Raw genomic sequence first — 27448 nt, forward strand, 5'->3', positions numbered from 1 at the left:
CAGGAGCCTTGCGCATGCGCACTGCCACTCCGCCCCCCCCCCCCCGCGCTGAGGTAAAAGATGGCGCCGCCCCCTCCCCCCCCCCCCCTCCCCCTTCACCCATTAAAGCACTGGAAGGGGACAGCAGCGTGGAGGGATCGGTTTTTATTTCAAAAGACAGTAATACAAGTTCTCAATTTAGTATCAAAACACTTGATATGGTTCTTTTCTCCAGATTGGCCCCTAGAACTGCTACGACCAAGCAGCATGCTCGAACCACAAGCTACACACGACATCTCCACACTCACGCCTCACAAAAACTACAATGCACAGCAAGATGGCTTGTACCTTATTAAGACATTAAGAGCACTCCTGGCCAGGAGAGGGAAGGCCTCGGCTTCCCTCCCCCAGGGTAGGCAGAACTTTTCAAAGAAAACAAGACTTTTGTACGTAAGCTGTTAAGTTGAACCCAGCGATGAGTGATAAAGCTTGGTGCACCAGCACTTAGTGAAGGCAAATTCAACCCCTGTGTAGCAATGTGTTAGAGGGGCCGGGGCTTCTCTAAGCCTACCGGGAAAGGAAGTGGCCAACACTGGGGGGAGGGAAGGGAAACAACCCCTGGGAAGGTTCAATTGTTCAGATAATAGGCTTGGCTTTAAAAAGAAAAAAAGTCTGCTTTTGCTCAAGTTGCTTCTCCACGACAGAGTTACCTTAAAGCTGAAAACTGAACTGCTCTTTTGGCAAACAGCTCCTGGAGTGGAAGCTTTCCCAACAGGCCTCCATTCCTAGCCAGGAACCATCACACCCATCTTCCTCCCCTGCTGAAGCAGAGGGGCCCAGAGCTAATTAACAGAAGGTTAATATCAAAGTTTAAAGCCAAGAGCTTTTGAAGTGTTGCTCACCAGCCTCGGTTATTTGGAATGTTTACAATGGTTGCTACAAAAAAAGGTAGTTACAAAATGTATACATCTCAAACATGCTCCCCCAAACATTATTGCATTGTTTATTTCCCTTAATAATGCTGTTTGAAGCTCTGCCCAACCTGATGACCTTTAACCCTGAGGCGAAATAGCAGATTTGTGTTTGGTCAAGTTGGCAACAGAAAGTAAACCCTGGTCCCCAAGGGTTAGAGGTCAGCAGCGGCTGGGCTGGCCCCCCATGGCATCGTGTGGCGGAGGCAGTGGCAGGGATCCATTACATTTCATTCAGGTCTAGCAGGGTCTGGTCCAGCATTCTTTGCGTGCAGAGATGCTCCTCTTTGGTGGATTTCAGTTTATCTGGCAGGAAGCAAGAGTTAAAGAGTTACAAGTCAGCGTAAGACAAGCGAGAAACCTTCGCCAAAGAAAGCTTGCACTAGCCCCTTCCCAGCACGCTGCCGTAGCGAGTTCTCAGACCGTGGGTGCCTGGCTGGCTGCAGCTAGAAGCTCTGAAGTTACCTGGCTCATTTGTAGCCCTTGTCTCTCGCGCTGCTGGTGCTCCGAATTGGCACGGTCAGGAGGTACTTTTAGCTAGTGCTCTAGGCAGTATTTTGCATGCAGGTGCCTCAGATTGCAGCTAGCTTTCGCCAGGGCTTCAACACTTTCAGACAGCAGTCCCCAGTGGCCCAGCAAGCCACCCAAGAGCAACTCGAAGATTAAACACTTAGAAAATCAACCCCTGGAATTCCAATTGATTGTGCCCCCCTTCCCCCCAGCACAGGAGAGTGATGCCAAGCTGGTCACCAAGACCGTAACTACCTAGCAGCAGGGAGCAGACAACCAAGGACAGTGGGGCAGAGGCTGTTTTCAGGGAACAGCAGGCAGTGAGCAAGTAGGAGCAAAGGTGCTACAACTCTGCCCAGGACTACAGGCAGCTCGCACAGTCGGTTCTCACATGTTCCTTAAGCCAGGAGAGCTCAGATCAGCAACTAGCACTCTAGGTAGGCTTCACTCCATAGGTGAGCCCACCCTGGCCACTGAAGAAGTCCACGCGCCGGGACACTGGATAGACAGGCTGTAGAAAGACGTCCTTTAGGCACAGGCAGTTTCTCAAAGCTGCTCCCCACCTCCCCGCTCCCAAGGGGACTGCCGAGGGGCTGCAGCAACCCAAGGTCAGAAAGAGCACACTGCACACACAGCAAGAAGCGTTCCTTCTAAGGCACTAGCAACTGCAGTGTTTAACGATTCCCTGCAGGCACTCAAGAGATAGCTTCATGGCATGGACACAGGGACTTGGTTTCAAAACGTCCCTGAGCTTCCCAACCCGTCCTGAGACTCCACAACTGCACTGGGATCAGGCCCCGGGCATGGCTACTTCCCCCAAAGCCTTCTATCTAGGTCAGGACTCAGCTCTGTATGAAAGTACTACAGGTGTGCAGTGTCTTAGACCACAAGGTCAGTCATTTATTGTTAGAAGCCATCATTCCATGCAGCAGGAAATCCTATAATCATTCAGCTAACAGTAAATTAAGCCATAGCACTTGACAGGCATCTTCTAGCAGACGAGCCTAACGTCACCCCACGCCTCTCTTGGAGGGTGCAGCAGTTCTGGTTCCATGGAGGAGCCAGGCGAGACCGCTCAAAGAACTGCCAAGTCTGAGGGTTTCTTCACCAATCATACAGGTTACCTTTTATAAAAAGAGCTCTTAAATAAAATAAGTTAGAGGATGAATTCAACTGCCCCATTCAACAGCAGCAATTGCATAAAATTTGCAAGTCTGCCAGTCTTAAGAGTGATCAGATTTCACTGTGGTCCACAGCACTGGTGGTCGCAATAAGCTTGTTTAATGGCATTAGAGGGCCCCCTTCTCAGTCACACAGATCATGCAGCGTTAGCTTCAGCTCGTTAGAGAGCAGGCGGTTTTTCTCAAGCTGGCTGTACAGGCGCTCTGCAGCAGCAACAGGATTAGGGGAAACAAGAGGAAGAGAGAAAAAGAGAGAAAGGGAAGGTTAGTAGAGTACCAAGATGAGCACATCAAATAACCTGTCTCCATAGCACGTGCCTCTGAAGATCAAGTCTAGGCTATTACACAGATGAAGCTGGGAAGAACAAAGGTTTGTGTTACTCTAACTTGCTTTTCAGCTCAGAAGATCACAGTGGAAGCAAAGTGTGGGCAGAAATGGAAGTGCTGCCAAGGGCTTGCGAAGGCAAAGGAAGAGAAGAACACCAGAAGAGGAGCCTGCAGGCTCGGCTGCACCGTACCCAGGTAGGGAGAGAGACCTGGGATGTGCTTTAGGCCTGGGGAGTACCCTGCAGAAAGAAGTCCTACAGCAGCTGAACCAAGAAGCACCTTCCAGGGTGCGTCACCACCCAGCAGTAGGACTGAGGGCTTGAGGCAGCTGAACAGGGACACGGGCATCTAAGGACAGCAGGACTGAGACCGACAGCATCTTGCCTAACCCAAAGGACACGACTTTATCCCACCACATCTAAACAAGGACTGGAGACAGTATCTAGAGGAAAGGGAGTACTGCTCTGATGCTCTCCCAGCTCGGGTCGCCTCTCAGCCATGGCCCTGCAGTCCATCAGCCACAACTTATTGAACATCTGTTTTTGTCTGTCTCCAGGGGCAGCATCCTCCCAGCCTGACAATTCCCATTCCTGTATCTGGGAGCATTCCACACAGTGAAAAATTCTTACACAGGGGCTTCCAGCCTGGTAGAAACAACCACCACACACCGAAGCAATATGCACAGCATGCTGCCGTGGCCTGATGAGTCAATACCTACAGCACAGCAACTCTTGCTGGCCTTAAGCTTCTTAAATCCTTCTGGTACTACAAGGTTACAGGATTCTGGTACTACTACAAAGGTCTGAGATCCCCAGGAATCCGTGGCACCCTCTGAAGGGGGTCTATACTATTCTTCACTACTTTTGTCCCAGGATTAATTGCTCTTGAGCGAGACCTGGCTACATAAGGCTCAGGACACTCAAGTTTCACATGGAGCAGCCAAAGCACAGCCCCCTGCCCCAGACACCTCACTCAGTCCCTCCAGCACGACAGCCACACACAAGAGGGAATTATTCCACCTTCACCCAGCTCCCCTCAGCCCCCAGCACCTGCCCTAGTGACACCTCGCTGCAGTACAGGAGCTGGGAATGCCCCTGGCCACCGAGGAACAACCAGAGCAGCTGACAATTCCTGCCCCCCTGCAATTTGACTACAAGTAGAGGGAAGTTGTGGTGCGGGAGACAAATACGCTCGGTGCCAGCTCACACCGGAGCCTGCCTTGCACGTGGGCTACTCGTGCCAGGGACCCTGCTCTGAGCAGGCGACGTGGGCTGGCCCCGGGTCTCTGGAAGAGCAGAGGATGGGAGGGATCCGCCACCACCAGAGGTATGAGCAGCTCAAGGCTGCTGCAACACCTCCCAGCCTTCAAGCAAGCATTCCTGCCTGCGGCCAGGGACCTGACGGTCCGCCCACGAGGGAGCAGACTGACTGGGGTAATTAGTGTGACCTTCCCGGGACCTCGGGAATGGCTTCTCCACACGGAGCACTTGCTCAGGGCTGTCGGGGCTCGCTGCAGCGTCTGACCTGCTCCCTTCCCCACCCAGCCCGCAGGGCAGCCTTACAGCCACGGGGAGCTCCGTGACCTGTGCCTCCTGGTCAGTTTATCTGAGCTCACGGCTCCCCTGGATTTACAGCCCGGCTCGCGGTAACCAGCCCGCACAAGCCTAGCGATCCTGTCAGACCAGAAGCCTCTCAAAACCTCCCAGGGCAGGAGTTGCATCACCCACCACCCAGCGTGGAGTTCCACCGGGACGAGCAGGGCAAGGGCCTGCCAGAGCCCAGCCCTCGAGAAGGTCGCTTGCGACACCGCCACGCAGCGGGGGGCCACCCGTCCTGCTCGGCCCCGAGCCGAGGAGACCACCCCGCGAGGACAGAGGCCATTGCACAAGGGCAGGGAGCACGATGCTGCTTCCAACTTGGTAAGAGCCAACATGAGAACGCTGGGCTGGAGGCCTCCCCTCGCCCAGACTGCTGTGAGATACCCCTGCCTCTCCCACGGGACACAGCCCCTCCAAAATTCAGTTGCAGGGTTGGTTACTGAGAGGACTCCTGCTTTGGGGGCGCAGAGCTATTGCCCTGAAGAGCCAGAGCACCACCTGCCAGACCTTTCCGAGCTATTCTCTTGGGAATTCCTTCAAGTGCTCCCTCCTTCCCTGGCCGGAGCAGCAGAGAGGGGACAGCCCCGACGCAGAAGGCAGAGTGAGAGCAGGCTGGGGCAGCGCGGCACGTCCAGGCTGCGCTCGCTGCCGGTGCCACTTGTGCAGAGAGCAGGGTGCACACAAACCTGAGGTTGAGGAAACCACGGGAGGTGTCCCATTTCACCAAAACTCGACTCCTGAAGGGCTCTCCGGGCACTGTGGCAGACGAACCGACCCAAGAGGGAAAAAGTATCGGACAAGCCACCGTCAGGCAGCGCGGTTACGAGGCTGATCAGTGCTTATGGTACCCGAACAACCAGCAGTGGCACGTGCCAGGTGCTTGGTGCCAGCCACAGAGCCCCGTGCAGCGCTGCAGGCCACGCTCCAGGAGGATCCTGCGACCCTCAGCCCCACGCAGGGAGCTGGAGCACTGCTGTGCGTGGACGCCCTGGCCCTGCTGCCTTCAGCCCTGTGCTTCTCCTCCCTGAAGCAAGGAGCCACACGTGCCCCCCACAGGCACAGCACCCACCCAGCCCTGCCCAGCTGGAAACCAGCCGGTGTTGTGTAATATTTATTAGCTTTCACAACTTGCCAGTGCCCTCAGTGACTATCGGGTGCGGCGACTTCCCGCTGCAAGCCAGGGTTTGGCAACCAGTGAATGGCAGAGCAGGCAGGTGAGGAACATTTCCCTGAAGCAGACAGCATGAGGACCTCTTGCTACAAACCCCAGCAGCCTGCCCGAACCTACAGAGCGTGCCGTGCACCGAGGCAGCGTTTGATGCACATCGGTGAGCCAAGAAGACACCCAAAGGGGAAAACCTCGTGCGTTAATGCAGTCTGTGTATTCCACCAGCACGGGTACGGTGACACTGGTTTGAAGGCAACATCGCAACAGTTTCTCTAAAGCAGCAAGTGGTCACTAGAAACCCATTTCTCAGCAGCACCAGCCGTTCCATTCAGTTTATACAAGGGTTGTTTTTCCTTAAAAAAGGTGACATCATGCTCAAGCAAGAGGCAGGAGAAATACAAAAGGAGCTTTATAGCTCTACACAAGATATGCAGATGAGAACAACATACTCCCAGCTACACCCAGACATTGAAAAGGGCAGCCCCTCAGAGCACGGCAGTGTCTGGCACATCGGGTCAAACAGAGGGAGCTTTGTTTAGGAGCAAGTGCAGCAGAACTGGGGGCTGCTGCTGCTGTCAAGCTTCAGAGTCTGTACAGCACTCATTCCCAGGGATGCCCTGTGCACAGTGACTGGAAAAAGGTACTGGAATTCAGAGTGAGATGAGGAGAGCACGAGTGCAGGGTGCAGATGCAGAACAAGCCACCAAGCAGAGAGGCAAATCCAAAGTGGAGTTTGGAATCGCAAGACTTATCTGTGTGAAACAGAAGGAGACACTAGTTTTAAGAGAAACTTCAGTGTTTGTGCACGGCAAACTGCTCGGGGAGCTTTGGAACGCTAGCGTTAGGGCTCTTCTCTGCAGCGCAAGTACCTGGCCTCTCCTGGGTTAGTGGTAAGGACTGTGCAGAGCAGCTGTTAGCAGAACCCACCGCCAGTCTCAACAAGAAGCCAAGTAGCAAAGTTGCAGGAACGCGAGGTCAGCTACTTCCACAGATCACTTCACGATCCAGCCCGTCTCAAGCCTGTTAGGGCAATTCCTGAGGCATCTGCTTGAGCACTGCCCACGGCCACTCCCGGGAAGAATCCCGAGACCGTGGCCCAGTGGCTCCAGCAGGCAACGAAGGCACATTAAGCCCTTCCCAGCGGGGCTGGGAATTGCACTGGAGTTCAGGTCCGAACTCTGCCAGGCCAGCACAGCGCTTGGTGTTACACATGCAGCTCACAAGGCCCTGGAGTTAGAACGCAGCATGCTGCAGGGAAGCCTCGATCCGAGAGGCAGAGATCTGTAGAAGTAACCTAGACAACACAGTGCCATTGATTCTCCGGCTATGAAAATCACAGCAAACCAAGCAAGCTCCGGCGGTCTAGCCTGCTGAAGCGAGAGGCAAACACCAGCCAGCTCATATTTACATGGAAGTCATGTCATTCAGGGCGTGGTCCAGTTCCTCACTAATTGCTTTGTACTTCAGTTTCTGGGCATAGAGCTCATCTAGAAGAGGTTTAGGAGGAGAACAAAAGGGAAACAATGAGGGAAGGCAGAGGAGTTCTTCCAACACCCTGGGGCAGGAAAAGCAGTGTGGGATTTGTGAACAGAAGAAAATGAAGTCAGATGTGGAGCCACCACGACTGCTGGACTCCGGTCGCTCCTGAGCAATGGATGGGAGGTTTCAGACAGCCCCGGGGCAGCCTGACCAGCCAGGGCCCTCCGGGACTCCGAGCCAGCTCCGAGGGGAGCTGAGCCGAGAGCTCCAGCCCCACCAGCCCGTGAGAACAAGCTGCCTGCAAGAACCACGGGCAGGAGGAGCACCAGGGAGGGCAACTCCACTTGGGGAGCTGATTGCGACACCTAAGGCAGGCACGGATCGATGGAGGCGCTTTGTTCTCACCTTCGGTTTCAATATAAAAACCTGTTTGGGAGAAGTCAGTTAAGTAATAGTCCTGAGCATCAGAGGGAATTCCCATTAGGAGCGCACACAGCTCAGCAGGATACGCCGAGCAGACGGGCCACACCTGTGTTCTCCATCAGATAATGGGGCAGACTGGCAATCACCCACCTTCCCGTGGAGGAGGCAGCCTTGAAACTCGCACTGATGCGCTCCTTTAGCACTGCACAGCGCTGGCACGGGCTCCTCCCAGCACTGGCTGCCTAGGCTGCGATACAGCTGGAAATGTTGTTAACTGCTTCGCGGAGCCCAGAGAACTCTGTCAGTTGTCATAAACTAGGTCACTTCCACAGCAAGGCCGGAGACTGGAGCCAGCTCTCCCTATCAGGGGCAGCACGCAGGGACTCGGAGCTTCTGCGGTTCTCCCAGATCATGAGGTGGCTCAGATTGCTGCTTGGCTGCAGTTCTGGAACGGCTCAGCTGACACCGCTGCTATTTCTAGATAAAACTCCTGAGTGACTCCAGCCTGGAGGATGTGGCTTTGAATCTCCAAGACCTGGCACTAAGCGACCACTAAGGCACATGCTGTGGTTGGGGCAGGAGGCCTGGAAGAGCTCTGGCGTGCCAGCGCAGCCGCTCTAGCCACAGCTATCTCTGGAAGAATCCAGCCACAGCCCCAGAGCTAAGGCAGGCACGTGGAGCCTTCTCCTTCCGTGGCTCGGGGAGAGTTAGGGCTGTAACAGCAAGCCTCGGGACTGCTCCTGAAGTTCTGTGAAAGCAGGAGGAGGAAAGGAGCCTGGCCTCGGCCCAGGCCAACCACCACACTGCACGGGTGGGACTTCTGGTGACTTTATCTTGAACCGATGCTGGGGAGTCTGACTCTTCCCGGGGCTGGTTCGTGCCCCACCAAGTGCAGTACCGCTGTCTGCAGACAGCCACGTGCATGGGATTCCACACACAGGTATGTAATCGCAACCAATTCCTGGGGAGTTCATGGTTGTTTTTTTTTCCTATGCCACTCCTCAAATTGGGTTAAGCTGGAGCCCAGGAATCCAGTTATGCTCCTGAGGACATCATGACCAAGGCGAGCAGCTGCACTATCAGTCAGACATGGCAAGGTGCTCGGATCACAAGCTCGGGGGCTGCCGCAGCACGGCCAGGGAATTGTTTCCAGCAGATGCACAGGGCACAGCCCTGGAGCCTAAGAGGCACCAGCCTCACCCCTGAGGCTGAGCCAGGCTTTGCTCCCGGTACCAAGGAGCTCTCCTTCCCCAGCTCATCACCACAAAGCCTTTGGCTCCCCATCCCCAGCACGTACCTTCCAAATCATCGATGGTCTTCTCCAGCTTGGCCACAGACCGCTCGGCGAATTCAGCACGGGTCTCCGCCTGCCAGACAGGAGCGGGTTGGTCAGCAGCAGCTTCGGGGTACAAGGGCCCCCAGAAACAACCGCCCGAGGGTGCTCCCACTGACCAAACCGAGGCCATCCCGACACGGTCACTCACCTCTTTGAGTTTATCAGTCAGGATCTTGATCTCTTCTTCGTATTTATCCTCTTTTTGAGAGTACTGTGGAAAAGGAGAGGTGTCAGCGACCAGCAGCAGCCTCCCTGCATCTCCCACTCCAGAGAGCCACGGCTACAAAGGGAGGCTTCAACTCCTCGCTGCGCTGCACGTGCCCACGGACTTCCAACTTATTCACACCCCTACCCTGCTCCAGGAGGACCGGGTCAGACAGCAAGTCCCACACCATGCACGTGGCACAGAAACTCGGGCACAGAAAAATTCTCCTCCCAGCAGCATAAACATCTCGGCTGCTCGAGTCTGCCCCAAGGCAGGGCAGGGCAGGCAGGCTTCCCGCACTCCCAGCTCCTACAGGCAGCAGCAGCCCTGCGCTGAGATCCGTTAGCTCTCCTTGCTGCTTAAGGCTGCAAAGTGGCATTATTTCCATCCCAGTGGGTGCTCCGCCGTCACACCCCCTTCTAGCAAAACAGAAATGTTTCTGGCCCTTTGAAAAGCAGCCCTACCTTCTCAGCCTGAGCCTCAAGAGACTTGAGATTGTTGGTGACATTCTTCAGCTCCTCCTCCAGCTCGGAACATTTACTGTGGGGTTTTGTAAAGAAAGAGGGGAGAGAAAAAAGGAAAAGAAGTGGGAGGGAAAGACAGGAGAGAGGAGAAGTGAATCCATGTGCAGGGGAGACCAGGGAGTTCTTTAGGAGGCGGTCTGTGATCAGACTGGATGGGACCCTGCTTTGGAGCACTTCTGCAGAAAGCAAGCTCCCTTCCAGCCTCCAAGGTCAGAGCTTAGATACTCCGCCAGCACGCGCACAGGGCACCGGGCTGAGCGGCTGAGACACGGCCACAGACTGCCAGACCTGGCACCTTCACGCAGCAGCCACACGTCGGGTTTGCTGTAAGGAGGGAAGCTGTTCTGGCGGACAGACGGACAGCTGCCACCACTCAGACAGGAGCAGAGAGGACAGAACATTCCAGGACAGAAAGACGCAGTGAAGCGGAGGGAAGGAGCGGAGCGAGAAGACCACAGGAGTTCTGGTTTAATGGGTCGAGAAGGGAACGGTTAGTACCTTTTCTTCGGCAACAGACAGACACTTCAAGTTCTGGTCCATCACTCTGATCTGCTCCTGCAGCTCCCGGACACGACTGTTAGTGACGGTCGCATGATGGCACAAGCCAGGTGGGGGCAAGGGTCAAAAGGAGCACCGATAACACAATACCGCAGAGCAAAAAAGGGGGCAGGGGAAAAACACAAAGAAGTCATGGTCACGACATGCATGTCTGGGCAGGAAGCACAGTGCTACAGCTGCACGCATGCTAGCTTTGTTAGACAAGGCCCACGGTACAGAAAGGCCCTGAGCAGCTCCTCGAGGACCTGCTGGAGCATCCAGAGACGTGAAAGGAGCCCAAACCACACGGCCGGTGTCTCTGCTCCAAGCAGAAGTTGTTTAGCTTGCTGAGCAGCAGCGCTCACGTCTGCAGTGGTTACTGAAAATAACTCAAGGCCACAGAGCAGCCCCGGCACCGACTCTGCTCTTGGACATCCTGCGTGCTGCTTCACGGGAGGCCTCGGCCCTTGTAGGACAAGCACCGTGCGCTCGTGTGCCCCGTAGCGGTGTGTGGGGAGCCAGTGACCACGCTCGGGAGCAGTGCTGGGGAAAACCGAGCAGGGGAGGATTCTCTGACCTTGCCACCAAGGAGGTGGAACAGCCCCGCTGCGAGCCATGCTGAGTGTGACGGACACAAACTCACACCCCCGGTGCATCTCCTCCTGCTCCGAGCAGGAGAACGCTCCCGACTCTGTGAGCTGGGGCTCTAAGCCCACCCTGTACTTCAGGCCTTGTGTAACAAGGTTAGGAATGCCGTTCGTGTTAGTCCCATGCGCAGGTAGACATGCCAGCCACACGTGAGCAGATTACTCACGACTCTGCAAGCTCAGCTCTCTCCTCGGTGCGCTCCAGGTCTCCTTCGATGATCACCAATTTCCGGGCAACCTGGGGGGGGCAGAACCAGAGCTCAGAGCAAGGCAGATTTTCGCACTGCTAGGTTGTGCAAGGCAGGAAAGGGAACGCCTGCAGGAGTCACTGCTGCCGCCAGAGTTCCTCCGGCTGGGGAAATGGTGATGAAGCTCAGAGGCCGGGATGTCCCCAAACCACGTTTGCAGGAAGAGGAGGCACCACTCCGGGCCAGGGGCAGCTGTCCCAGCGCATCGCAGCCTCACCTCCTCGTACTTCCTGTCCGCCTCCTCCGCAATGTGCTTGGCTTCCTTCAGCTGGATCTCCTGCAGCTCCATTTTCTCCTCATCCTTCAGAGCTCTGTTTTCGATGACTTTCATGCCTCTGCCCAAAAAAAAAAAGCAAGCGCAGCAAGGGGTGATGTATGAAACGGTGCCACACAAGCCAGCGCAGAGAGCAGACGCTGCTGGGCTGAGGGAAACGCAGCAACCTCGCCTGCCCAGGGCTAACTGCTCCTCGGAGCATTGCTCCAGCAGCTCATCGGGCTCCTGGGCCATGAGAAACGCCGCTGAGCACGAGTCAGGATGTCGCAGGGACTCCGCACGGGCGAGCCAAGCACTTTCCAGGCCGAAAGGCAGGAGGAGCCAAGTCCTCATGGCAGGCCGTCAGCTGGGCCCGGCTGCACAGCGCTGCGGCCAACTGGAAGTGCTGGGAGGGGGCCGCTCCCCTCCAAATCACATTCCCAGGTCGGGAGCTCCCTGCCGGGGGCGAGGAAGCAGCAGGAAGAAGCCCTGAGCCCCAGCAGCGACCTTCACCAGCCCAGGGCTCCCCAGACCCCGCTTCCTTCTCCCCCAGAGGGGGTGCGCAGCAGCAGGCAGCACCCCTCGCCCTTAGCCTCGGGCTCCGCGATATTCCCGAGGGCAGCAGCATCGTTTGGGCGGCTCTGCACAAGCAGGCAGGGCTCCCACACCCTGCCTTGATGTGGGGGCCGCTTCCCACCCTCCAGGAAGCCCAGCAGGCACCCAGCCCTCCCTCCGGAACACGCCTGGGACTCAGAGCGAGAGCAGCAGCAGCCCTTGCTCACCTTTCGCTTTCATCCGCAGCCTTCTCTGCCTCCTCCAGCTTCTGCAGAGCCGTGGCAAGGCGCTCCTGGGCCCGGTCTAACTCCTCCTCTACCAGCTGGATGCGGCGGTTCAGAGATGCCACTTCTGCCTCGGCCTGGGGGGAGCGGAAGGGGTGACTCAGCCCGCGGGTCAGCGGCGGCACACAGGAAACCGAACCGAAGCCGAGGGGCTTTGCCCGATTTTTTCACACCTGCGCTCCCAGACGCCTGCAAGTTGAGCCTTGCAGCATCGAGCAGGGCTTTGGCTGCGCCGCCGTCACCGCGCAGGTTTCTCGCCCGTCAGCTCGAGCTGACATGACAGCTTAAGCCACGAGCGCTAAGCAGATGCCTTACACTAATGTGTCTTCTCCGCAGCTGCTCTAATCCTGCCAGCCCATCCATCAGGCCCGTTTATCCCCCATCCCAGCGCCCTCTGACAGCTGCTATTTAGCACCGCCTCAGTTTACGCGTGCGATTTGGACGCGAATGCTGCTTGGAACGAGCCCTCTCATCAGCACCCCGAGGTGATTAGCAGGGCTCAGGGCTCTGCCCGCCGCTGGACCCGGCTCCGCAGCGGGCTCAGCCGCTGGCAGCAGCGCCGGCAGCTCGGGGCTCAGACTGCGAGGAGCCAGCGATCCACCCACAGCCCTCAGCAAGAGCCAAAGCCTCCGAGAGCTCCTCGGCCACCTCATTTCTGGAGTCGCGAGCTGCCGAGAGCCCACGGGCGGTTGCCAGCAGCGTGACCACAGGACTGAACAAGGGTTTAACGAACCCGTGAGGTCAGGAGGCATCGCGCACCCTCAGCCAGCCCCGCTGCAGCCCCATGGCCACCAGCCACGAGGCAACTGAAGCCTGGTCTGTGGCGAGCCCCGAGAGGACTCCAAAAAGCCCCGGGGACACCCACACCCTGTCCCAGCCACCCCAGAAGAAGCCGGCATCCCCTCCAGCAGGATTTCCACACCGCTGCAGAGGTGGAGAGCACCGTGGCTGTCTCAGAGCAGCAGGGCGATCCAGCAGAGGCCAGCACGCGGGCACATGCCGGGCGTGTGTGAAATATCCCAGCCGCCTGCGACAAAGCAGCCCGCGAGGACGCGCGGCCTCGAAGCGAGCCGATGCCCAAGGAAGGAGGAGCAGCGCCATGAAAGAGGCCGGTGTTGGAACGGGGCCTGACACAAACCACGCTCGGGCCGGGGAGAGGCTGCTGAGCTCTTCCCCGCGGAAACCCGCGGCACCGCGAGGCTCGGAGGAGCCGGCAGCCCCAGCGAGCAGCCAGCACCAGAGGAGGAGGAGGAGGAAGAGGAGGAGGAAGCGGTCTGCTCGAGGAGGAACAAAACGCTCCGAGCAGCGGCGGGGAGGAGGCTGCCTGGCACACACACACACACACACATTTTGGCTTTTTGGCTCCTAAAGAGGCAGCGAGCTGTCAGGCCCAGCCTCGTCCTGCCCCCAGGGGACGGAGGCGCAGCAGCCCCCCTGCTTCCTGCCCCCCTCCACCTCGGCTTCCTGCGGGCAGCACCGAACCCTCCCCGAAAAGCCCCGGCTGCCAGGAGCTGCCCGGCCCCGCTGGGGGCTGCCAGGGGCCCGATCCTTCCGATCCTTCCGATCCTTCTGATCCTTCCCCTCTGCCCCCTGCACACGGCGGGGACACCCCCAGGCAGCCCCAGCAGCACCTCGGGGGCTCCTGGGGGGAGGGAGCCCCGAGCCAGGGGGATGCAGGGAACCGGCACCGGGCTCAGCACCGGGCTCGGCGCCGCTTCCCGAGCCCAGAAACCGGGGCAGGGAAATCCCTCGGGACCCCGGTGCCGGTGCGGGAGGCCCGGGGGTCGGCAGGGTTGAGCCCTCGGGGCAGAAAAGCCGCAGTTTTGGGGCAGAACCGGCAGAATTGGCACACACGGCGCGGATGCACCCCCCCCCCCCCCCCCCCAACCCCGGCCGCCGCCCGCGGTACCGGGACACGACCGGGGAAGGGAAGGGGGGGGGGGCACCGCCCCGTGATGTCCCCACCCCACCCCCCCCAGCCCCATTCGGTGCCCGGGATCGCCCCCCCGAGCCCTGCCCCGCTCCCCAAGATGTCCGGGCCGCCTCCTCCCCCACACCGGGAGCCCCCCGCGGCTCCCCCCGGGGCCCGGTACCGGGGAGGGGCCCCCACGGCTCCTACCACACCGGGACCAAACCCCCCGCAACCCCCCCCACAACAACGAGACCGGCGGCCTCCCCCCCCAGCACCCCCCTTCCCCCCCCCCCAACACCGGGAACCCTCCCGGTACCGAGCCCCGGGGCGCGGCAGCACCGGGAGGGGGCACCGGGAGGGGGCTCCCCCCGCCGCCCCCCACCCCGCGGGCAGCTCGCAGGGCCCGGCACACGCCTCCCCCCCCCCGGTTCGATCCCGTTTCGGTCCCGGTTCGGTCCCGGTTCGGTGCCGGTGCCGGTGCCGGTTGGTCCCGGTACCTGCTCCCGGTTGCGGCGCTCGGCCTCCACCTCCCGCTGCAGGCGGTCCGCCCGCTCCTCGGCGTCGTCCGCCTGCTGCTGCAGCACCTGGATCTTGCGCTTCACCGCCTCGATCGTGGTGGCCCCCGCCATGGTCCCGGCCGCTGCCCGCCCCGCCCTGAGCTCCCGGAACCCGCCGCCCCGGCCCCACCGCCCCGGCCCTGACGTCACTTCCGCCCCGCACCCCCGCCGCCCCGGTCCGGATGCGGCACGCCCCGGCCCCGCCCCTCCCCCCCCCCCCACCGGTGTTGCCGTGGAAACCGGGGGCACCGGGACTGGGGGCACCGGGGGGGGCACCACGGGGACCGGGAGCACCGGGCGTGGCCCCCTACGGGACCGGGGGCACCGGGACCGGGACCGGGACCGGGACCGGGGGCACCGGGACCGGGACCGGGACCGGGACCGGGACCGGCCCCACCGGGACCTGGAACACCAGGACCGGGGGCACCGGGGGTGTGGGCATCGGGCATGGCCCCCTACTGGACCGGGGGAAACCGGGACCGGGATCTGCCCCACCGGGACCGGGGGCACCGGGAGGGGGGGGCACCACCGGGAAGGGGGGCACCGGGCGTGGCCCCCTACGGGACCGGGACCGGGACCGGGACCGGCCCCACCGGGACCGGCACCACCGGGGATGTGGGCATAGGGCATGGTCCCCTACTGGACCGGGGGCACCGGGAGCACCGGGCACAGCCCCCACCAGGACCGGGACCACCCCCACAGGGAGTGGGGGCACCGGGAACACCGGGCACAGCCCCCACCGGGAGCAGGAATAACCCAGGACAGCCCCCGGGGTACCGGTGGCACCGGGCACAGCCCCCTGCAGCCCCAGGATGTGCCCCCCGGGGACACCAGGGACAGCCCCCGGGGGACCGAGGCACCCCCCAAGCAGCGGGGCCACCGGGCACGGCCCCCACCGGGCCCAGGCCTTGTCCCAAGGGGAACCGGGGGCACCGGGCCCTGCCACGCACGGTACCGGGGGCACCGGCACGGCCCACACCGGCCTCGGTGCTCCGGGCCCTGCCCCACAGCAGCTTGGGGACACCGGGGCTGGCCCCACACAGGACCGGGGACACCGGGACTGTGCCCCCCAGCCCTGCCCCACGCGGCCCCCACAGCCCCCGGTGTCCCCCGGCTGAGCACCGGGGCCGTGCCGCAGCCCCGCGGGCCTTATACGGGCACGGCCGGGCCGGCGGCTGCGCATTCCCGGGGGCTGAGCTCACCCCGCGGCCCCCCTCCCCGGTCACCGGCTTCCCGTCCTCGGGGTCGCCCGAGGATCCTGGCTCCGAACCCCCGACCGCTGCCAGCGGGGCCGAGCGTCACCCCAAAAATGGGCCGAAAAAAAACATTTCCTGCTCCTTTCTGTGCTGCTGCCTCGCTCCTGCCCCGCTGTGTGCCAAAATCCGGCGCTGCGACGGTGCCAGCCTGGGGTTTTTTGTGCCCTGACCCCAAACCCTGCGGTGTTTTTATCACGCATTTTGTGCCCTGACCCCAAACCGGAGTCAGGGCACAAAATACGTGATAAAAACACCAGGGCTGCGCTCGAGCTGGGCACGGTCGAGCTGGGACAGCAAAGCCACCGGGCTGTCGAACCCCCTGGGGGGTCGGGGAGGATTTGGGGGTCCTGGTTACGGCAACTGGAGCCGGGACAGCCCAGCAGAGCAAGCCCAGGCACCGCAGTTTTGGGTTCTTCCCCATTTGCGCTGCACCAGATCTGCGGGGAGCCCACGGGTGCTCGACCCCCCGGGTGCCGGAGGGTCCCGGCCCCCCGTGGCCACCAAACCCCCGCAGGTGACAAACGGGGACATCGCGCCACGTGGCTGCCAGGAGAGCGGCCGGGCGGCGAAACCCTGCACCGCTCGCGCCATTGTTTTCCTGGAAAGGGCGGCCAACAATAGCGGGACTGTGCAGTTGTCGCGCTGCCCACGCGGCCCCCGCCTGCCCCCGGGGGGGGGACGAGCGGCTCCGGCCTTCTTTGGAGTTTGGCTCCTCCATCGGCAGCCGTGACTCAGAGCTCCGCGGGGCCGGGCGCTGACCCCACGCCCCGGGGGCTGCTGGCGGCTCCCAGCTCCCCACGGCTCTGCCCCAGCCCCCTGCCCCAATTTGGGGACCGTCCTCTGTCCCCAGGGCTGCGGGGAGGGCCGAGCTCTGCGGGGAGGCCACCATCCGAGCCCCCCGCTCAGCCCCCTGCCCCCCATACGTACGTCCGCCGCCTTCTTCTCCGCCAGCTCCAGCTTCTCCTGGGCGTCTTTCAGGGCCTCGGAGTATTTGTCCAGCTCGTCCTCCGTCCCCTTCAGCTTCTTCTGCATGGCGGCCAGCTCGTCCTCCAGCTGCAAGGGCAGCGGCCGTCACCCCCGGCGGACACCCCCGGGACCCCACAGGGCACCAGCTCCCAGCCCATGGGGGACGTTTCCCTGCTTCCCTCCCTCCTCCCGGACCAGCTCTGCCCCACAGGCTCCCTCCCAGCCCCACATCACCCAAACTGGTGGGGGCTGAGCCGCGGGCAGCCCATGATGGGGCTGCCATGAGCAGCGCTGCCCCACGGCGTGCCCCTGACCCCTGCCCGGGGGGGTTTTATCGCTCTGGATTTGCCCACAAAGCCCCAGCCTGGATGGCTCAGCTCCGCGGAGCATCCCTCACACCCTGTGCCCCTTTCCCACACCGTGATGGGTCCGGCAGGGCTCCGTGGGGCAGTTTGGGGACAGCCCCCACCCGCTCCCCTCCCCGTGCTCCTGCCACCATCCCACCTGCTTGCTCCGCTCCTCCGCCTGCTTCTGCTCGGCCTCCGCCTGCTCCGCCCGATCCAGGGCGTTCTCCTTGTCCAGCTTCAGCATCTGCATCTTCTTCTTGATGGCCTCCATGGTCGGCGGTGCTCGGGGGGGCTGCGGCGGGCAGCGGGGCGGGCAGGGGCAGGCGGGGTGGCACTGCTGCCCGCCGCCCCGCCGCCCGGTTTATCAGCGCGCCCCTGCCCGCTGGGCGCGGGGGCTTTGCCTTTCTTGGGCCGAGCCGCCTCCCCGCGCTCCCAAAAAGTCTCTGCTCGGGACCCATTGTCTGGCGTGGGGGGGTCCGGGCGGCCGCGGCCTTATTTGGGCTCCTGCAGGACAGCTGGGGCAGTTATAAAAAGCAGCGGCAGGTCGGCGAGCAGGGGGTCCCGCATTGTCCTGGCTGCCCGCCCCCCCCGTGCAAGGGGACACCCTGGCTGGCGGCACAGGGACACCGTGTCCCACCCCGCCGGGCACCCCCTGCGTGTGTGCTGGCACCGCTGGGGTGGGCAGGGGGGGCTGGGGGGCTCGGATCCCCAGCCTGGCAGCCTCTGGGGGTCGGTGGCACTGCTGGGCACCTGCAGAGTGGGTGCCACCGCTCCATGGCCCCCGGGACACGCTGGGGAGGCACCGACCCAGGTCCTCGTGGCACCAAAAGTGAAGCCCCCCCCCCATTCGCACCCAAGCGGGGGCTCAGGCCGTCCGTGTCACCGGTGTCACCAGGCACCCCAGGCTGACATTTATCCGTGCCCGGGGGCGGCGTGGCAAAGGGCGAGCTCAGCCCGCTGCTATTTTAGGAGCAGGAGCTTAGCAGCAGCCCCCAGCCCACATTGTTTGGCTCCGCGGGGAGCAGCGGGGGGGAGCCGAGCCCCCCAGGAGCCCGCTGAGCCCCCGCTGGCCACGCTGGTGCTCAGCCGCGAGGCTGAGGATGCTGTTGGCATCCGGAGGAGCAATTTCCCCTGGCGCAGGGAGGAATTGGCAGGGAGCGAGCTCCTCGGCACTTCCCACGCTGCCGGGGGATTATCGGCCTCCTTGGAGCCCGCGCTGCGAGCCCGGCTGGGATCTCCCGCAGGGGACATCGGCTGCACCCGGCCGGGGACAGATCTGGGGGCTGAGCAGGGCAGGAGGGAGCCGGGGGGGCTCGGTGCCCACAGAGGGTCCTGGTTGCTGCCGTGCCCCCTGGCTCCGTCCCTCGGGAGCCGTAATTAGCCGCCAGCCCAGGGCAGCGGAGCCAGCAGTGGGCACGGGGCCAGGCGCCTTCGCCCCGCGCTCGTCCCGGGGTGGGCAGGGGACAGGTGGCGAGCGCTGAGCCCGCGCGGGCGGCGTCTCGGCGGGTCGGTGCTGGGCGGCCCTGGCGCTGTAAGAATATGTTTGATATTTAGTTGGTTTTCCAATAAAACAACCTAATATCAAACATATCAGACAGAGGCAGGGGCAGGCGGAGGCGGGCGGGACGCGGGGCTCGGCTGCCTGAAAGAGAAAGAGCAGGGACGAGGCGGAGTGGGGCCGCGGCTCCTCGCGGTCCGCCTGGGCAGGACCTGGGGGCTCCGCGCGTGCTGCGCCCCGGCCTCGGCGTCCTCAGTTTTGGGCTCCTGCTCCATCGGCTCTGGGATCCTTGGGGATCTGGTGGCCAAGAAGAGGCAAAATGCAGCGGGAATGAGGCTGGAGCAGGGCAGTGCCGGCACCGTCCCCTGGCACGGCTCGGCGCGGTGGGCAGCGCTGCTCACCCCATCCCCACGCATCCGGGGCCGAGGGGACGCCGCGTCCATCGCTGCCTTACCTGGGCCAGCTCGGGGGGCTCCTCGGCCGCTCTGGCGCGGGGGCCGCCCAGCCGCCGTTTATAACCGTGCTCGGCTGCACCCGGTGGGGGGACGCGGCCGGCGAGCGCCCCGGCCCCACGCACGTGGCCTCGTTCCCATTAATTACCACCCATCGATGTCCCCCTGCCCCCTCGGCGCAGCCCCGCGCCCTTGCCGCTGAGTGTGGCCGGTCGATACGGGTCGATGGCCCCGCGCCGCCTGCTCCTGCCCCCGGTCACACGCCGCCGTCATTAGCGGGGACGTCGATACCGGGGAGCCATCCCCGTCCCGGCGGGCTCCCCGCTGCTGAGGGGCTGCGTGTGACCCTGCCCAAGGACGAGCCCAGGCTGGCGCTGGGGGGCTGTGCCCCGCGTCCCCTCCTGCTCCATCCTGTCCCCGCGCCTTGGGTTTGGGGGAGCTGCTGAGGACGCAGGGAGTGCAGGAGCATCCCCTCCACGGGTGGCTGGAGGAGGCGAGTGTCTGTGTCCTCCTGCACTGTCCCTCGTGGGGATGTGGCCCTGGTGCTCTGGGTACGGCTGGGTGACAAAACAGGACCCCAGACCTGCTGTGGGGTGGCTGCCCCACAGACGGATGGCCCCATAGAGCTGGGAGGGCACGTGGGGCCTCGTGGCGTGGCACCAGGGGACACACAGCTCCCGGGGCTCTGTGGGGCCCAGACCCGCTGGGCAGGACGTGGGGAAGGATTTGGGGTGGCCCCAGTACCACGGGGGGACGGGGACACAGCCCCTGCCCAGGCGGCCTCTGACAGCCGGGAGGGTGGCAGCGGGGACAGCAGGGACACGTGGAGGCAGCGCGGGGCCGGGACGTGGGGAGCTGCGTGCGGTGGGGGTGATGTGATGCGACCCGACAGCCGAGCTAATGAAGGGCTGTTGGCGGGGGGGTGCCAGCCCGGCGGCCCCCAGCCCTGTCAATAACCTGAGCCAGGGCAGGCGCTGATGGGCCCTGGGGCCGGGAGACACCAAGGTCGGGCACAGGCAGCGGGGACAAGGGGCAGGAGGGGGCTCGGGGGGTGCCCGGATGGCGAGCGGGGCCATGGAGCATCGCACCCCAGCCCCGTCCCCAGCACTGGGGGGACAGCGGCGTGCGGCTGGCACCGGGCACTGCACCGGGAGTGGGTCCTGACCACGGAGCACGAGGGGCTGCGGGTGCCACGTCCACACGTGGGGCAGGCAGGGAGAAGCAGAGCGGGCGCAGTGGCCGTGCTGCCATCTCCTGGCACAGCCACGGCCGGGCCCGCGTGCCAGGATCTGGCACAGGGGGGCCGCAGGCGATGCTGCCGGGTCCCAGCCGCGGGGATCGGGCTGCGCTGCCCCTTCCCTCTGCCCCACGGCCGTCCCCGTCCCCAGCAGGCACAGCCCCCACAGCCCCGTCTCGCTCAACTCCTTTTATTCCCCCCCAGTGCTGCCAGCCAGACGCTCAGAGCCGCTCCACGTAGAAAGCCTTCCCGAGCTGCTGCAGCTCCCGCTGGTACTGCTGGTACTCGTCCTGGAGGAGCCGGTGTAGGGCGGCCCGGCGGACCTGCGGGGCGTTGGGGCCAGCGGTGAGCCGTGCTCCTGCTGCCGGGGGTCCCGGGCCCTCCGCTGCTGGAGCCAGGAGCACCCCGGGGACGAGGGGCACGTGCCGCGGGCAGGGCACCGTGCCCAAACCGAGCGGAGCTCACCGTGGTTTGCTCCTTGGAGGCCAGGCGCAGCTCTGCCCCCAGGCTCCACCGCAGCTCCCCGAGGGCCGTGGCCCAGACCCGCTCCTGGCGCTGGGGGTGCTCCCCAACCACCCTCCCCCAGCTGTGGGGACGGGGTGACAGGAAGGATGAGGTGATAGGACAGCGGGGCAGCACAGGGTCACCGTCCTCCCTGCTGTGCCCCCCCTCCTGCTGGGCCCCCTTCACCCCGCGGACCCCCTTTGCTGGTTCTACCTCCGCAGCAACTCCGCGTAGGCTCCCTCCTTCGCCAGGACCTGCAGCAACCAACACATTTTGGGGGGCTCAAACCTGCCTGGGGTTTCCCCATGCGATGGGGACACAGGACGGTGACTGCCCCCACCTTCTCCTGCCGCAGGGACAGCGCCTTTTGGGCCGCCGCAGCCATGGCCGGTGCTGTGGGGACCCCACAACCGCCCCCTGCCCCAGCCGGGCCGTTACCAACGTCCCTGTCACCGGGGCAGCAGCGCGGTGACAGCCCCACGGTGACCGTTGTTGGTTCCTTGGATCCCCCAGGGAACGGCTCCTGGCAGCCAGAGGCCCGCGGCACGCATCCAGCTGGGGGTAACTGTTGTTTTATTAAACAGCAATTAAAAAGAGTGCAGAGGCCCGGGGAAGGGGCACGGCTCCCACCCCACGCGGGGAGCAGCGGGCGCTGCCGGCAGGACGCCGACACGGAGCTGGGCTCCCCCCGCCGCCAGCAGCCCCCTCCCCTGGGCATCCGAGGCGCTGGTGAGAGCGGGGAGGAGCCCCCGGCAGGGCAGACGGGGCAGCTGCAGCTGGGATTTGTCTGCCCGAGACGTCCCCAAAGGCCCAGCTGCAGGACAGAAACCGCAGCCCGAAGGGGCACCTCGCCCACCGAAATATTTACACACCGTCCAGGCCCCCAGCAGCGATGGTGCCGTGGGGAAATCGTTTCAGTGGTCTTTGGAGAGAAGAGACGAGCGGCTCCGCAGCCTGAGCTCAACGCAGCCAGGACGGACAGGCAGCATCAGCCCCTGCTGGCCGCCACGGGGAAGAGGAGAGGTGGAGGAGAGCGCTGGCTGGGGGGGGAGGATGTCTTTTATAAATAAGCTAAAGCTAACCAGAGTTTATTCACAGGGCCGGGGCTCCGAGGCGGAACAACGCCTGCAGCGTGCCCCAGCCTGGCGCATGGGCTGATCCCCGCCGGGTTGGGCAGGGGGCACAGTGCTTTGCAACGGGCTCCTGGCGCAGGGGGAGCTCCAGCAGCTGAAATGGAGCCCCCACGGAGCTCCTCTATCCGCCGTCGTGCAAGAGGGAGGCCCAAGAGCGTGGCCGCTTCCTCCCAGCTCCGTTTGCGCGCTGACCCGCGGCTAAAATGCACCCGGGACACTGAGCTGCAGCCAGCCAGGGGCTCTGCTCTCGGCAGGTCCCCGGAGCAGCGCTCCCCGCCCCGCTCACAGGGTGCTCTCCAGCGTGTTGTAGTTGTCCTTGAAGCTCTTCAGCTCCAGGAAGTGTTTGGCACGTTTGCTCTTCTGGCTGGAAGGCAGGTAGGTGACCTGGATGGTGGCGGGGCTGGAGACTTCGGGGGACAGAGTGAGGTCCTTGGCTGCTGACTGGTGCTGCCGCTGGCTGCTGCCTGCCCGGGCCTTGGTCCTGCAGAGAGAGGCACCATCACGGCGGGGGAAGGACGCGGCCCCTCCCCAGAGACCCTGGCTCAAAAGGTGCAAGCAGGAATGTGGATGCGACCAAAAAACGAGCCCCAAAATGCATCGAGAGGCTGTAAAGAAGCACACCTGGAAGCACAGGCTGGTGTGGACAGCCTGCCTCACACAGGCTGGCTTTCTGCCCCAAAACCCGTCCTTGCTCACACCTCCGTGACACACCACCGAGGCCCAAGAAGCCCCCAGCATCCCCCAGCAGCCACACGCCCGGACAGAAACACTCACAGGTTTGCCAGCTCGTTCAGAGCATCCTGGTACTTCAGGTATTCTGGTTTCCCAAAGACCTGGACGCAAACAGAAGAGACCCTGCCAACCCCGGCCGAGGGCACAGCGCGATGCCAGCCCTGCCAGCCCAGCAGGAGCAGCCCCCGGGGGGGGCCCGGTGCTTACCCCGGTGCCGTAGCGGGCGCTCTCGTAGCCGTCCAGCAGGGTGTCGATCAAGGCCTTGCGGATGCCTTTGAAGGAGGCGCTGGAATTCCTCAGCTCCAGCAGGTAGGCACAGAAATTCTTCCCTATTAAAGACTTTGGGTATCTGCCGTCCGCGTGAAATGGAATTTCTGGGAAACAAAAACCACCCCCCCACTGCCTGAGGCGCAGGCCAAACGCTTGTGTTCGCCCACAAAGTGGGACGCACGCCTTATTTCCTACACGCTCCCCCCCCTCTCTTTCCCTCCCGCCGTGCCCTCGCTTACCAGATGTCCGGATCGCATCCAGCGCCTTCATCCTGTACAGGTAGTTATAGCAGCCTGGGAGGAGAAAACCCAACCTGAAAGCTCTGCAGCACTCGGCAGCAAAAGGGAGGCAGGGCACAGAGCCACCACCCCCAGCAGGCAGCAGCGAGAGGCCCCCGCAGCAGAACAGGGCCGGGTGGTGCCCGGGGGTCCTGCAGCTCGCGGCCAGCCAGGGGTACCTTGTGTTTCCAGCTGCAGCAGCCTGCTGTCGTCCTCGGCCAGCAGCCGGGGCTCGTACTTGATGTCTTGCACCCGGGACAGCCGAATGTCAATTTCTTCCTTTAAATCCTGCAGAGCAGAAAAAAAATAAAAAGAATTTAGAACACTCGCTTCTTCAGCAGGATTCTGAGGGTGATTATAGGCAAACCCTGAGGGCTTCCTGGTGTAAAGCAGGGGGAAACCCATCCCTCGGCAGCTCCCGGCGATGCCGTTTCAGAGCAGACCCCAGCAGGGACGCCCCCACCGCCGGGCACCAACCTTGGGCGCGTGCTGTCCGACAGGCACGTGGGGGCCGCGGCGGGACTTCATGGCGAAGCGCATGATCTGGCGTTTCACGAAGATGAACAGCAGCACGAAGACCTAGACCCCCCGGGGGGACAGGCGGTCAGAGCACCGAGCTGCGCCCCCAAACACCCCACAACCAGCCCCACACCTTCCCCAAACCCCAGTGGTCTCAGGACCCCGCTCAGCCCACCTGGAGCCCTACAGACACCCGGGACAGCCCCACAAGCACACCCCTGCTGGCAGCAGAGACCCTATCCCACCTCCTCCCCCTGCCCCACAGCTGCTGTGGGGCTGGGGCCGTGCAGGACCCTACAGGCTCCTAACCCAGCCCCACAAGTACCCCGTGTCTCCTCCCCACGGACACCCCAGGCCGTGTCCCACGGGAGCCCACGCAGTGCTGGGGCCCACCCCCACCAGGGACCAGGCAGTGGGACCCATGGGACCCACCCCCACCAAGTGCCCGCCCCACAGGGCCCAGGACCCACAGGGACCGGGTGTCAGGACCCACGGGACCCCCAAACACCCGGTACCCGGCCCCACGGGGACCCCCAGACACCCGCGGACACCCACACCCAGCCCTATGGGGACCCCCGGGGACACCAGTGCGCAGCCCAAGGGGACCCCCAGACACCGGGTGCGGGCCCCACAGGGACCGGGACCTACGGGACCCACAGGTAACAGGACTCGAGGCCCCACGGGGACCCACGGACACCGGGCCCCACAGGCCCCACAGGCCCCACGCACCCCCGGTACCGGGCCCCACAGGCCCCACCCCCCCCAGCACCACCCCCACAACCCCCCCCACCCCCCCGGTGCCCCCCCGGTGCCCCCCGCCCTCACCAGGCTGCCGTAGGCCATGACGAGCACCACGTTGACCCCGGACAGCCAGTTACTGCCGGCCCCCGCCATCCCCGGCCCGGCCCGGGGCCACAGAACATGGCGGCCGCCGAAGCCTCCGAGCGCCCCCTCCACGTGACGCGGGTCCGATTCCCCACCCCCTCCACGTGACCAAGGACCGCGGAGGGGCGGGGCGGGGCGGGGCGGGGCGGGGCGGGATGGGAGGGGGAGGGGGGGGGAAGCCGAGCGCGCCCTCCCGCTCCCTTCAGCCCGCGTCACGTGACCCCGGCTCCTCCCTCCTCCTCCCCCCTCCCCTCCCCGAAGCGCCGCGGCCCGCGTCACGTGATGGGGGCGGGCGCCGCTGGGTGCTTGTCAGTGCGGCGCCGACCCAGGTAAAGTTGGCTGCGCGGGGCGGGCGGCGCGCGGCCCCTTTAAATCCCGCCCCCCCCTCCCCGCTCCCCCCCCTCCCTCCCTGCACCCCCCCCCCTCAGCCCCCCCCCTCAGCTCCCCCCCGCCCCCCCCTCCCCTCCCCGTCCCCCTCAGTCCCCCCCTCTCCCGCCTCCCCCCCCCCCTCCTCCCCTCGCCGCGGCCCTGTCCCCGTTACCGGGCGCCTCGCGGCCTGCAGGGCCGGGCCGGGCCGCTCCGGGCCGTGGCGCCCTCAGGTGAGGCCGGGCGGGGAATGGCGGCCGCCGCCATGAGGGCGGAAGCAGGGCCCGGGCTGGCGCCGCGCTGCTCGGAGCTTGGAGGGGGGGGGGGGGGGGAACGGGAACGGAGCCGCCCCGCCGGGCCCCATTGTCCGCCGCCGCCACCGGGGCCTTCAGCGGCCGCCCCGCGGCGCCGCGCTAACAATGGGGCGGCCCCGCGCTGCCCCCCCCCCTCCCGCCGGCCGGGCCCCGGTACCGGGGCTGCGAACAAAGGGCCCCGAACCCCCGTGGGGGGGGAACGCGGAGCCGCGGGGCGTGGGCAGGGCGCGGCCCCGGGACCCCCCCGGGATCCCCCCGGTAGCCCCGATCGCCCCCCGGTGCCTCCGCGGTTCCCTCCTGGGCCTCCCCCCGCCGCCCGTGTGGGCCCCGTGCCCCGCGGCAGCACCGGGCGGGCCCCCCCGCGGCCTCCCCGGTGCTCCCGGCCCGCCCCACGCCGCCCCCTCCCCCCCCCCCACCCCCAGCCCTGCCGCACGTGCCCGTGACCGGGGGGGGCCGCGGGGTCCCGGGGCCGGTGGAGGAGGGAGCGGGGCCGTGCCGGGAGCCCCGGGAAGGAGCTGGGCTGCGCCCCGTGCCCGCAGCGCCTCCGCTCCCAAAGCTTCGCTCGACGCCTCGCGGCCCCCAGGCCCCCCCTGCCCGGGGGTGTGCAGGCAGCGGGGGCTCTGCGGAGCAGCACGGGGCCCCCCCCCCCCCCCCCCCCGGTGTGCTGCCTCCCCGGGCAGCCCTGCAGCCCGCAGCCCTGAGGCTTCTCCTGCACCCTAAATCCCGGTGAACACAGCACTGGCGTGGGGCAGGCCGGGCACAACGTGGTGTCGTCCCCCCCCCCCGGCACGGCTCGGCCACGGGTGTGCTTCGGCCAGCCGGCCGTGCCCCCCCGCTGCTCCCTCTTGCTGCACAAATGTGGTTTTTATTGCTTTTTTTTAACAAAAAGAGGTAAAATGCTTGATAAACGCTGCTCTGAACTCGCTGTTGGACTCGTCGTTACCTGTGCGTGGCCAGCCGACGTCGGGGCTGGGATTTGTGTTTAAAAACTGCCCAGGAGCTGCTCCGAAGCGCCCCGCTGGAGGGATGGAGCCCCAGCAGGCAGAGCCCCATCTCGGGGCACCCTGTGCTCACCTGGAGGTCTCTGCAGCATCCAGGCCTGCTGCTGCCTCTGCCGTGGCTCTTCCTCTGGTGGTTTTTACACTTAAAAAAGCTTTAATGCTCACCAAAACTGAGCAGAGCGCGGTGGCTGTCGAGCAATGCCCGGCGCTGCCCGGAGGCTGGGGCCAGCAGCGCGCGGTGGAGCTGCAGCATCGCTTCCCCTTGGGCCCGTGGTCCTGCTGCAGGATGGGTTTAACGGGGCGCCTCGTGCCCGCACGAAATGCGTGGGGCTGGGCCAGACGGGGCCGTGGGGGGCGAGAAGAAATTCCGTGGGGAAGGAGCGCGGGGGCTCGGCGCTCCTGGTGAGGTGCTGGCTGCACCCAGCTGGCCCCAGAGCTGCTGTGGGTTCACTCCTGGTGTAAAAACCTGGAGGTGTGCGGCCAGAAAGCTCCGTTCTTGCATGGGCACCCCCTAAGGGTGGCATTTGGAGGTTTTGGGGGAGGCTGCGGAGTGCGTGGAACCCCAGCATGAGTGGGGCGAGGTGCTGGTGTGAGCCGTGGGGGTCTGCCATGGTGGGGAGGTGCTGTGGGGTCCCTGAGCTCCCACAGAGAGGACCCCCAGCCCCAATGCTCTGCGCTCACAGACTTCAGCTTCCCCGGGTCTCGCAGGCCCGTTGGCTTTGCAGCTTTTCCACTTTTCCCTCTTGCGCCCCGGGCCCTGCTCAGTGGTGATGGTGACGAGGAAGGCGTCGGGTCGCGTCCTGCAGGCTGCGTCTCCTGGCTCGGGTCTCCTCCCACAGCCCCTTCTCTGCCCCAGGCCTGGCAGCAGCAGCAGGACCAGAACCTGTTGCTTCGGAGGGGGGCTCGGCGGCGTTACCAGCAAACCCCAGCGCTGTGGGGCCGGCGGTTGTTGAGGTTTTGGGGTCTCAGGGGCAGTGAGGCCTGCTGAGTGCCGTG

General features: G+C 64.1%; 3 protein-coding genes across 36 annotated transcripts in view; 1 reads left to right on the top strand and 2 right to left on the bottom strand.

The window, feature by feature from the left end:
- Window positions 1-129: 129 nt before the first annotated feature.
- On the bottom strand, window positions 130-17600 carry TPM3 (tropomyosin 3). Of its 25 annotated transcripts, none has more exons than XM_038168117.2 (13): window positions 17421-17600; window positions 16878-17003; window positions 12169-12302; window positions 11351-11468; window positions 11053-11123; window positions 10200-10275; window positions 9121-9183; window positions 8934-9003; window positions 7143-7221; window positions 5253-5322; window positions 2941-2996; window positions 1852-1971; window positions 130-1256 (listed from the first exon to the last, which is right to left on the bottom strand). In XM_038168117.2, exons 1-12 carry the CDS (start codon window positions 17532-17534, stop codon window positions 1905-1907), a joined length of 1044 nt encoding a protein of 347 aa, XP_038024045.1. In that variant the 5' UTR covers window positions 17535-17600; the 3' UTR covers window positions 130-1256; window positions 1852-1904. The 25 variants fall into 25 exon arrangements, with proteins under 25 accessions (XP_038024045.1, XP_038024044.1, XP_071884294.1 ...); XM_038168116.2 differs by lacking the exon at window positions 10200-10275 and adding an exon at window positions 9642-9717 and having other exon boundaries at window positions 17421-17593; XM_072028193.1 differs by lacking the exon at window positions 2941-2996 and having other exon boundaries at window positions 17421-17599.
- A 3910-nt stretch (window positions 17601-21510) lies between these two features.
- Window positions 21511-24891, bottom strand: C26H1orf43 (chromosome 26 C1orf43 homolog). Its single transcript, XM_038168138.2, has 7 exons — window positions 24712-24891; window positions 23845-23946; window positions 23547-23655; window positions 23329-23382; window positions 23027-23193; window positions 22862-22920; window positions 21511-22568 (listed from the first exon to the last, which is right to left on the bottom strand). Exons 1-7 carry the CDS (start codon window positions 24778-24780, stop codon window positions 22370-22372), a joined length of 759 nt encoding a protein of 252 aa, XP_038024066.1. The 5' UTR covers window positions 24781-24891; the 3' UTR covers window positions 21511-22369.
- Window positions 24892-24971: 80 nt separating this feature from the next.
- The window catches only part of UBAP2L (ubiquitin associated protein 2 like), a 29367-nt gene continuing 26890 nt past the window's right edge, over window positions 24972-27448 (top strand). For 9 of the 10 annotated variants that reach the window (XM_038168104.2, XM_038168107.2, XM_072028183.1 and 6 more), the window contains exon 1: window positions 24972-25100. The gene's annotated coding sequence lies outside the window, so the exon portion shown is untranslated. Of the gene's footprint in view, window positions 25101-25261; window positions 25371-27448 lie in introns of those variants that run through there. The other variant, XM_072028181.1, reaches the window with a different exon arrangement.

Source organism: Anas platyrhynchos, chromosome 26, assembly GCF_047663525.1.
Source record: "Anas platyrhynchos isolate ZD024472 breed Pekin duck chromosome 26, IASCAAS_PekinDuck_T2T, whole genome shotgun sequence".
In the NCBI taxonomy this organism is placed as follows: Eukaryota; Metazoa; Chordata; class Aves; order Anseriformes; family Anatidae; genus Anas; species Anas platyrhynchos.